This window comes from Protopterus annectens, chromosome 8.part1 (genome assembly GCF_019279795.1).
Source record: "Protopterus annectens isolate FY-2018-M chromosome 8.part1, PAN1.0, whole genome shotgun sequence".
Lineage (NCBI taxonomy): Eukaryota > Metazoa > Chordata > Ceratodontiformes > Protopteridae > Protopterus > Protopterus annectens.
Window position 1 is genome coordinate 468,927,202 of NC_056742.1, and position 12,362 is coordinate 468,939,563.

General features: G+C 38.7%; 1 protein-coding gene across 1 annotated transcript in view; it reads right to left on the minus strand.

The window, feature by feature from the left end:
• FTO (FTO alpha-ketoglutarate dependent dioxygenase) overlaps nucleotides 1-12,362 on the minus strand; it is a 1,656,404-nt gene that overhangs the window by 374,821 nt on the left and 1,269,221 nt on the right. Inside the window, exon 7 of the mRNA XM_044081617.1 lies at nucleotides 5,714-5,833. Coding sequence (XP_043937552.1) covers nucleotides 5,714-5,833 — 120 coding nt within the window. The remainder of the gene's footprint in view (nucleotides 1-5,713; nucleotides 5,834-12,362) is intronic.

Here is a 12,362-nt window from a genome sequence, read left to right on the forward strand (position 1 = left end):
CTATAAAATCTAAGAGCTGTGTGGGCCAGGTTGGACTTTTTGTATTTATTGTGATGCCCAGAAAGGGAGCAAGATGGAGAAAGGAGTCTCACGCCAATAGAAGTAGATGCCTTGTTGGGGCGGTAAGAAGCCAGTCGTCCAGGTAGGGAAAGACCTGCACTCCCTGAACCCTCAGGTGGGCCGCTACCACTGCTAATACTTTGGTGAACACCCTGGGGCTGTGGTGAGACCAAAGGGAAGGACCCGGAACTGGTAGTGACTGGCTCCCAGCCGAAGCGGAGAAACCTCCTGGAGCGCCTGTCCATCAGGATGTGGTAGTACGCGTCCTTGAGGTCTATCGAGCACATCCAGTGATTTTCTCCCAGAAGGGGAGAATAGATTGCAGAGTGACCATTCGAATTTTTCTTTGGGGACTGCCAGATTCAAGAGAGAGAGGTCTAGGATTGGTCTTAGTTCCCCGTCTTTTTGGCACTAAAAGAATCTGGAGTAGAACCCTGATCCGATCTGGTCTGGGGAACGGGCTGGATGGCTCTTTTCTTTAGCAGATGGCCAATTTCTGCCAAAGCGCCTCCCGTTGACCGGGTGGGACGCCTGGGAGGGACTTCAACTTTGGAAGGTGAAGGAAAGGAATGCGATATCCCTGGATATGATTTGGAGAACCCAGCGGTCCGATGTTATGGACTCCCATACCGCTAGGTGCCCGAACGCCCCGACTGCCTCCAGAGTAGAGCAGTCGGGCAACCCTCAGGGTTGCTGCGCGGGCCGTTCAGAGAAAGGTTCCTGGACCCAAGTTTCTGGGAGCCCCTCTGCCTCTAGGGCGGCGTCCTCCCTGTCCTCCTCTGCCACGGAAGGACTGGTTGTCCGGAGCAGGCTGGGACTGCTGCGACTTCGAACCACATCTTCTTCTGACCCTTTTGGTTCCTAGAATAGGGCCTCTGGGGTGCAGAGAAGCGGATTCCGACGGCAGACAGCGTCTTCCGTCCTTCGCTCTGGGTCAACGTCGCGAACGGTCTTGCCAAACAGAGCAGAACCATCAAAGGGGCGTTAAACGACGCTTTGAAGGGCTCAGAAAATGCATGACGGAGCCAGGCCTGACGCCTAGTGACCAGTCCTGTCCCGCAGCTCTAGCGGCGCCCCGCTGCATGGGAGAGTAGCCGCAGAAGTATTTGTAACTGACCTAAGAGTGGCCATACGGGTGGAGTGCAGAACTCTGTCCTCCTCCGAAATGGACTCAGGGGATGCAGCGTATTCTTAATAAGATCTCGCTGCCTCCGAATAACATGTGCCAAACAGTTCACCGCCCTTACCCCGAAGGTCGCCGAACTGAACATCCGCTTCCCCAAGCGGTCCCTCATCCGAGACTCCTTGCTCGGTGGGTGGACTGAGGGACTCTCTTGAGCCAGTTCCCCTTTGTGGCCGCCGTCAACATGGCATCTACCGGAGGCCCCTTACTCCAATGGGTCCCGTCGGATGGCGGACTAAGGATCCTATCCGGTCTTTTGGGAATTGGCTCCACGGTGTCCGGTTCCTTCCACGCCCTGGTGGTAATAAGGTCCACCAGGGGTCGGCAGGGGACACCCAAGAGGTAGACGGGCCCGTTTCAAATGCCTCCAAGAACACGGACTCGTCCGAGGAAGACTTGGGGGCAGACCACCCCCCCCCTTATACGGAGCATTTCCATGATGTCTCCAAAGGAGACATCCTCGGGGTGACCGTGGGGAGCCTTCCCTTCCTCCAAGTCCGTGTCTTCTGTGAGAGACTCGGGAGTCAATGTGCCTCCTTTTGCATATGCTTGCGAGGACCTCCTCTGGGGGCTGTCAGAGGAGTCCTCTAGCAGCAATTTGCTCCATAGGAGCAACTTGGGGCACAGAAATGGGCTGTCCCAGGGGCCGGATGGTGGAAGCCTGGCCCAGTGCAGAGGGAGCGGGACGGAGCCGAACAAGTGCCGGGGTCCGGAGACCCTCAACAGAGCCCTCTCCACTACATCAAAGCCGAAGGGAGCCGACCTCGACCAAAGGATCCGACAATCGGCTCCCTCGGATCCGAGAGTGGACGGAGCCGGCGCCAAGCACTCGGATCCGGGGACAGTACGCCCGACACAGACGGCGCCGGAGCACTGATCCCCGGATCCGGCTCGGATCCAGGCTCCGAGAGGTCGGGTCCGACGCACTCGAGGGCAGGGTCGGATCCGGCACCAAGTACTATCGGCGCCGACCCACCCCGCCCGGCTGCTCGGCTCCAGCTGCTCGAACCCGGATAGCGGGTCGGAGAAGGAGCAATAGGCTTAAAAGGGTGTTGAGCTCCCCGAGGGGGAGGCAAGAGCACTCCCATCTGCATCTGGGCCTGGATGAACCTTCTCATCATCCGTCCAGATCAGCATCAGAAAGGCTATGTGTAGATCTCGACGAGGCTACCGAGGTAGGCCTGGAGTGCCTCCTCGATAGCCTCGACGGGATCGGGTCTCCTCCTCCTCAGGACCCGTGAAAAGCACACAGGGGACCGGAGCCGAGAAGGAGGAGACAACCGACAGGAGCCGGGGAGAAGCCGCTTGGCTGGCGGGCCGAAACAGAGGTCTCGGCCCGCCAGGTGCTTCTCCTCCGTCCTTAGTAGCATCCCTCTCCTCTCCAGAAGCGGGAGGTTGAGTCCCAGGAGCAGGAGGGGGTGCCACAGGGGGAACAACTGTAGCCACAGTAGTCCCCGAAGGAGCGGAGGCCGGAGCCGAGTCTGGCGGTAAAAGACCCGCCAAGACAAGCTTGGACCTCCGCTCCCTCAGTGCCCTGGGGTTGAACCCTGCACATATGGAACAGCCAGATGTGAGGTGTTCAACCCCGAGACACTTAACACACCGAGTGTGGCCATCAGCCGGTGAGAGCTTATGGCCACACTCAGAGCATTTGGAAAAGATAGATTTAGGCTGATCAGCCATAATCTACAAAGCTACTAAAAGTAACTTAAAGAAAAAGACACACAGGCCCACACACACACTCTACGCAACAGCGAGGGGAGGGAAAAAAAATTACTCAATTTAACTCAAAATAAAACTATTAAGGAGGGAAACCTAAACTTTCACACAGAATTACACAAAAAACTTAAAACTTTCTGTTTTAACAGGTAATAAATCACCACTTAGCTGAGAGCAAAGAACCCAAATCCAGTCACCAGCGCGGCAAACGAGATCTGAGGTCATGAGGGTAGAGCAGGGCATTATGGGTGAGGGGAGGAGCTGAGAGCTTGGATCCATAGCTGGAAAACCATGCCGGTTCGGATCCGATATCGGATCCATAACCCACAGGTTGCAGACAAATGAATATCCTACTTCAGATCTGAATTTATACTAAGGAAGGATTTATGCCATTTTTCCACTGTTGTACAACCTCATAGTTGATATATATAATTAGCAGGATGTGGGGGGGGTGCACGGTTTTAGATGTGCTTAGATTTGTTAACATTCTGGGTTGCGCATCCCTGCTAATTTACATATACCAACCCCAGCATTTGGACTGCACAATAGTGGGGTAAGGGTATAAATCCTTCCTTACTAGAACTTCAATTTTCTTGACATTTTTGAGTTTCTATATTTTAGTATTGAGATATTTGAGAGTTTTGATATTTTTTGTCGACATTAATTATTTAGATATTATAGTATGTTTTCATCATTCATATATATATATACACATACACGCACAGATCTCTCTCTCTCTCTCTCACTCTATATATATATATATATATATATATATATATATATATAGAGAGAGAGAGAGAGAGAGATCTAGCTATATATATATATATATATATATATATATACACATATACATATATATATATATATATATATATATATATATATGTGTGTGTGTGTGTATACTAGGTCACATTTCCATGCTGAAAACTTGCTGCAACCTCCTACTTAACTCATTAACACCTATGTGGTGTGGTGTGGAATGTCACACCTCTAGCAGCCTAAACATAGTATGTCTTGAGCATTTTCAAAAAAATTTACTTAAAAAACATAAGATAGATAAATGTAAATACTCTGTGAACAGTAAAAGCTATTAAAACTGCACAAATAGCAATGTTATCAGTAAGAAACATTCTTTACAGTGACACTAGTCAGTGCATTCGTAGTATTTCCTTAAATTCTGTAATATAGCAATAACCCATTGCTGGGTGTGGGTAATGCTGGATTTACCCATGGCTGGTGTGGTTTGGTCAAGAGGGCGAAGTCCCAAGTGACCAGACAAGGCCAACTGTGGGTAAATCCAGCATTACCCACACCCAGCCATGGGTTACTGCTATTATACAATGACATTACTTAAGAAAAAAGTTACTTATAAAGGCGCCATGAAGCTCTTTCACTTTTTCCCCATATCTTGGGGCTTTCTTGACGTACTGTGCATGAATATGGGAATTACACTCCCACACTTACGCAGTATGTTAGTGCTTTGGAAAGGAAGCAACGGTGAAAGGAAGATTCCTTTTTTTTTTTTTTTTTTTAATATAACAAAAAAAAAAATTGAAATCCAGATAGTTCAGACTTACGAGAGAGAAGGGACAGAGAAAATACAAGTATATTCAGGTATGTTTCTCTAGTTTTGCATAACATACCTGCTTATCCTTGTATTTTCTTTCTCCCATTTCTCTCATACTTCTAAAGTGTCGAGATTTCTAAGTTTAACTGGAATCTCTATAGCAGACATTAACAGATGAAAGGCTGGATGACTGGACTTTTTTCTGTTGGTATATGCTGGATTTTACAACGGGCACGCTAGTTGGGCTGACCAATCAGCATGCGCGTTTTTGAATATTAATGGCCAGTCATTGTATAACATATTGTATTACACACAAACCACAAATTGTATTTTTGCTAAACATTCACACACAAATTCTCATATCTTAGAAACTGTACAACCTGGACATGTACTGTTAGAACACTTTTGTTAACCATACATAAGCTTTCACATAACAAGAAATTCCTCTATGAATGCATGTTTGTTGACATATTTACAGAAATATTAAAACATATGCTTAATTGTATAATTAGCAGTATAAATAACACTGAATATCTCTCGAGATGTGCAACTTACAGTACAAATATCAAAGATTTTTTTCAACATCTAAGATATTTCCTAATGTCATGCAACAGTTCGTAAGTCACTTGGTTTTTGAAGTATTAAGTACAAATGGAAATTGTTTATTTTCATAATTACTAATAAACAACATCAGGTATAGTGTGATAAAAATGGACAAAGACAACTTATTTTCCTGTCTCCCACCATGGCATATCCCACTATACCCCTCAATAACATGTAGGGCTCTCAGTTATGACAATATGAACACAAATATGAAAATAAGTGACAAATAGTGAATAATTTCTGTACTGCAGTAAATCCTAGAGTAACAGTCTTAGTGTCATTTTGTTAATAACCCCTTGCACTTTCTAATACTGCCTGTTTTTAGCTGGTAAGTTTCTTAATAAAAGAAGCCAGACCCAAAAAAGGTGCGTAAGGAGCTATGAATGTGAACTGGAAATATACAAATAAAAGGCATTTTAAGCTTGAATGAGTTAAGTTGTCTGAACCTGTGGTCCAACACAAACAGAAGCTGTCTCAACTACTGCACTACGGCATATATCAGACATTAAACAGTTAAGCACATTAACAATTTTGATAGAAACAACAGCATGAAGCAGTTCCATATAGGAATGTGCACTTACCATGCATTCCATCAATTCCCAGTATTTCTCCAGTTTAGCCATGGGTTCAAACCACCAGTCTGTGCACTTTCTGTACCTCTTACCTTGAAACCAGAACTGCCTCAACCATTCAAACTCCACCTTAAAGAAATAATAACACATTTCAGAACCAGTTTTAGCTACCTATACTCACGTCTTTTTCAAAATCATATCTAATCCAACAAAGAAATTAATAAAGATTTTTTTTTTTGAAAAGTCATTACTTACTACAATATTAGAAATATGTGAGGAAACCCAAAGGCATTTTCATTGTTATTCAGTGACACCATAATGCTTCTTACTTTGTTACTTATATAATTTTGAAAGTAAACCAATGCAAAACAGAAATACTCATGCCTGGGCTATGTAACAATCAAGTTTTATTGTAGACATCTCTTTTAAATAAGTGTTACTTACCACCAGTCCCACAAATTTTTTTAATATCTAGATCAAACATTATGTTATACAAAAAAGAAAAACACCTAAGACTCTTCAAAAACAAAACCAGTTCAAAAGTTAAATGTTTAAGTTTTGGCAAAAGCATTCGGTCGATGAAAGGCAAAATCAGCCCAAGTAATACAGCTGTTCACAGCACAGTTACAGATCAATTAGAATGAAATGCTCTTGTATATTTTAATCAAGATGTACAACTGTTTTCTAGTAGAAACTGTCAAATGGAGTGACAGTGCTATCTTAAAACAAACGTTTGCGTAGCAAAACCTAAACAAGCAAAGATGCTTGGACAATACTCAGCGGTGACAATGTGATCATAATTTCAACACCTTTATTACGATACCTATTGCAGACCAAATCTAGCATACAAAAACATTAGGCAGTCATTTTCTGTAGTGATGCTTTCAGATGGACACAGATTATGAGGTTACAAGAATTTTGTGTTCAAAACTTGAAACAATGAAAAAGAAAAATGCACAACTAAATGATCTCATGCACGTACACATACACACAAATTCTTGTATACAACAATGTTTTTAACAGGACAGGCAGATTTTAAATTTTAGCCAGAATGAAGGTGATCTGTCACTTAATGTGACCTTTGAGAAAAGTGCTGTTTTTTTTAACATTGTTTTGATTCTAGAAAAAAATGACACAGCCTATTAAACTGGGACTGAAATGGTTTTTATGAGGTACAAATGCATGTGTATCAGGCATTCTGTTTCTGATTGACTTGATGCAGACTAGTTCATGCATTTTTAAATAATCTGTCATTCATTCAAGAGCAAACAAGGACCTGTGGTTAATCATTCAGTCAGGGTGTTGTTTTAGTGACTTCCTCTGTACTGCATGCAAAAGAAACGACATGGAAGTAAGAGGTTACCAAGTGTATAACAAATCAGAAGTTACACAGGTTACTGTTTCTTCACATCTTGGTTAAACACTCCTTCCTGAATACTGCCTGAGAAAGTTTCATTGCCAGGGTAGTCCTATGGCTAGGCTTGTAAAGGCCCCAGGGCCATTAGCTTAGTACACATCTATGAACCTATTAAACACTACACATAATAATGTCATTTGATTTATGTTGCCACTGGTGCAAAAAAACAAAATAGTTTCCATAATGTCAATCATCTCTACAGCTGTCTGTTCATGTTAGAGTTAAAATGAAAAGTTTCAAATGTTGCCAGTTGGAATGATTAAGGACAAAGTCTTACACTTTTATTCAATACTGAGTACTGAAGGCTAGAAATGGTGCTTGACATTTTGCATCCAAGTGATCCTGAGTAAATTATTTAAAGGTATCGGTCATTAAATACCACCTAGCCAGGTAATCTATACTGCTTTTCTGTAACACTGGCTTGGCCACCAGCTGTGTTGTCGTTGCAGTGTGATATGCTAACACAGACATTCATTTTGCACTGCCTGTGTATAGATGTCTTTTCTCGCCAGTGACCTAGAAGTCAGACTACAATAACCCTTTCAATTTAACTAGCCAAGTATTTTCTCTCTCTCTTTTTACCTCATGCTACTCTCTAATTTAAATCAATTACCCAAGTCCCACGAGCTAGGAGCTGGTGTGAAGCAAATCAATAGGAAGGCTTTCTTTTTATGTGTATCAGTGTGTCACGTAACTCCGTCTGGGCCAGAAACATATAACTACAGAAATTAGTCAGTCACATAGAACAACCATATAACGTCTTACAGGAACTAAAAACAAAAAACAAAAACAGAGCAAAAATAATTTCCTGTGGTCCAGTCAAGACCCTGTATAAGTGATTTATGAAATAAAAAATATCAAGCATTATAAAGAAAGGCAATCTGACAATAAATAACTGTAGTATCTTATTTGTACTACTTATGTGACAAAACAGCATATGTTTGTATAAACATGCATGACATCTGGAAGTCACCATCGACTGAAGTTTGTGCAGATATCACACTGGTCCACGCTGCATAGTACTGGAACACAAATAACTGCAAAAGCAAAACTAAAGGTGTTGTAGATATACTCTTGTAATCATTTGTTTACTAATGCTATGCCTAAATACACCTCCTTATTTGCATACACTAACTCCAAGGTCTCATAACTATAACCAAAGAGAAATCACCACCACTGCGTTCTTGACAATAAAACATGAGTCTGCTATAGCACTGCTCAAAAAGTGCGACACTGGTAAGAAGAGATACCATGCCCACCTGTCGAGAGGTTGTGTATTTAAAAAAGTGCAACCTAACCTTTTATATAAAGCAACAGTAGGCAACCACCAGCTTGACAATAATCCAGTCTAACTTCTTTTAAAAATGTATATAAAATGTTTATTCGGTAAGCACTTTCACTATCTGCTTCATCAGACGGTAAAACATTTACAATGCACAAACAGTTACTTAAACAGTAGTCATGTGATATAGAATTAATTATCCTATTAACTTTTTAAAAACACAAAAGCCTGTTAAAAGCATTTACTAAAAAAGATGATACATTCAAAGACTTTCCTTAAAAATAATAATACTTTCATTCCGACTAATTCTTAGAACAGTTTGTGTTAAACTTGCTAAAACATATTGCTATAAAACAGCAATGTTTTCTGCTGCAATAATGCCTGTTTTACTACGAATCCATAATTATACAGCTTCGTCACCCAAGCTGTTTATGGATGTCCACTGTGAGAAACTCTTAAATCTCACAGCAAAAAAAAAAAAAAAAATATATATATATATATATATATATATATATATATATATAAAATAACAAATAAAATTAATCAATTTATATTAAATCAGCCCATTATTCACTTGCAAAGAATTTTTTCGTTATTTATTATATGTATAATGTATATATATTGAGCAACATTGTCTACTTAAAACATATCATACAACTTATTTAAATTTTCCAGGGTCATCTCTGAAGTTACTAATAAAACATCAAAATTAACTTCTACGATGATAACTGTAGTGCCAAGAATCCATAGTTATAATACTCTGTCCCTTGCGCTACAAAGGTAGTATTCAATACCGGAATCTCTTAAATTTCATAAAAAATTAAATAAATAATGACAAGTGAGATTAGTCAATTACTATTAAATTGACTTATATTTCACTTAGAAAGTTTTTTATACAATGTAAATATTATTAGCGATAATGTTTGCTAGCAGCATGTCACTTTAATTGCTTGCTTTATCCAGCTCCAACTCTAAATGATTTCAAATTACACTACATTGTTACACTATATTTAGAATAAATGTTGAATTTAAAGCATAAATTGGATATATTTACGGATTCTTACATTCGCATAAGTTACTAAATGAATACATTGTATAAGTACAAATATATATACATATATATATTTTATATATATATATATATATATATATATATATATATATATATATATATATATATGTTACAGCGCAAAGGACACAGAATCATTCTAAGAACTAGACCGGTTAATATTAGGTAAAAAAAAAACCCATTATATGGTTCATAATACTTTACTTATAAGTCATATAATTTTTTATAATATTATATTAACTGCATGAAATATTTAGATACAATTACATTTCATTCAGGGTAACAGCTTTTTGCCGAACATACTATATGACTCTTAAATAACATCTTAGGGGCTATATTTAAGTACATCATACAGCCTGTGTGCAAAAGTTACTCATATTCGGTACATCTAGTACATCAAAAACACTTTTTAGCGTAACTTATGTTATACATCTATAGGACACTCAAATTATCAGGTTTAATACCTTACTATCTAAAATCTGGTTATCAACTTCATGTTTACTTTAGAAATTTCAATAAGAATTCTATTCTAATCTATACAAATAGCTATTTCATAGTTGTATAGCTACTTTTTATCTATTAATTAATATTTTTCACTATCCGTTCAATATGCATTTAGAACGTTAAGTCAAAATGCTTTTGAATGAATCAGTTTTACCAGTAATATATAAGTACATACATATATATATATATATCTTTTGGTGTTGCATGAAGGTAAAAATTTGTACTTATACAATGTATTCATTTAGTAACTTATGCGAATATAAGAATCTGTAAATATATCCAATTTATGCTTTAAATTCAATGTTTATTCTAAATATAGTGTAACAATCTAGTGTAATTTGAAATCATTTAGAGTTGGAGCTGGATAAAGCAAGCAATTAAAGTGACATGCTGCTAGCAAACATTATCGCTCATAATATTTACATTGTATAAAAAACTTTCTAAGTGAAATATAAGTCAATTTAATAGTAATTGACTAATCTCACTTGTCATTATTTATTTAATTTTTTATGAAATTTAAGAGATTCCGGTATTGAATACTACCTTTATAGTGCAAGGGGCAGAGTATTATAACTATGGATTCATGGCACTACAGTTATCATCGTAGAAGTTAATTTTGATGTTTTACTAGAAACTTCAGAGATGACACTGGAAAATTTAAGTTATATGATATGTTTTAAGTAGCCAATATTGCTCATTATATATACATCATGCATATAATAAATAATGTAAAAAATTCTTTGCAAGTGAATAATGGGCTGATTTAATATAAACTGATTAATTTTATTTGTTATTACATATATATATATATTTTTTTTGCTGTGAGATTTAAGAGATTCTCACAGTGGACATCCATAAACAGATTGGGTGACGAAGCTGTATAATTATGGATTCATAGTAAAACAGGCATTATTACAGCAGAAAACATTGCTGTTTTATAACAATATGTTTTAGCAAGTTTAACACAAACTGTTCTAAGAATTAGTCGGAATGAAAGTATTATTATTTTTAAGGAAAGTCTTTGAATGTATCATCTGTTTTAGTAAATGCTTTTAACAAGCTTTTGTGTTTTTAAAAAGTTAATAGGATAATTAATTCTATATCACATGACTACTATTTAAGTAACTGTTTGTGCACTGTAAATGTTTTACAGTCTGATGAAGCAGATAGTGAAAGTGCTTACCGAATAAACGTTTTATATACATTTTTAAAAGAAGTTAGACTGGATTATTGTCAAGCTGGTGGTTGCCTACTGTTGCTTTGTGTTTTTGGACATTATTTATACTGGTTTCGTGAAAGCACAGAGGCATTTACTTTGTTGAGTGTGGTTACATACGTTATAGCTATCTTAACCTTTTATATGTGTATCTGTGTCTATCTATATCTATATACGGATTCATTTCAGAATCTCAAAAGCCTAAAATCCTGAATCTCAAAAGACAGACCAAAATCGTGAAAGTTCAAAATATTGAAAACTCAAAATACTGAATCTTATAATATTGAAAAAAACACAGGACACCAACACTTGCTATAGTCCAGCACAAGTACATACGGAAACAAATAAAAGAGAAACCATATTACTCTTCTCCAACTATAAGAAGGGGGGAAAGCCCCCCCACAGCCCCCTGCTACTTAAATATATCAACTCCAAGATCGCACTTCACTACACTAAGATGAGACATGTTGTAGCATAGCTAATTAGAAGGGAACATGACTAAGGTTACAACAGGCAGTCATGAACCACATAATGGTATGTTTGCCATTTTGTTCTGTGGAGTGTGATCTTGGAGTTGAAATATTTAAGTAGCAGGGGGGTATGGGGGGTGCAGGGGGCACTATAGTTGGAGAATAGTAATATGCTTCTGTATGTACATGTGCTAGACTATAGTAAGTGTTGGTGTCCTGTGTTTTTTTGAAATGAGATTCAGTATTTTGAGTTTTCAATATTTTGAACTTTCAAGATTTTGGTCTCAGTCTTTTGGGCTTTCGAGATTTTGAAGTGGATTCCTATATAGATACTGAGATATAGATACAGACAAATACACACACACACACACACACACACACACACACACACACACACACACACACACGTATATATACAGGCATATAAAGAGACAGAGAGAGGCAGCAGCAGTGTGTGTCAAATCTTGACAATGGTTAAGTATGTATCCCAAAATATTGTAAACATGGATGCCAACAATGTGTACAGAACTGTCACAGTGACTTTGTTATAAATAAAGCACTGACATTTTAAGTGCAGATGTTTCTTTACCATGTTGAGCATGTTTCTGATCAGCAGAGAGAAACATTGTTGTATTAACTAGAGCAGGTTGACAATGAAACAAATAAACTGTATAAAAGTAGAGTTAAGAAAAACTTCTGC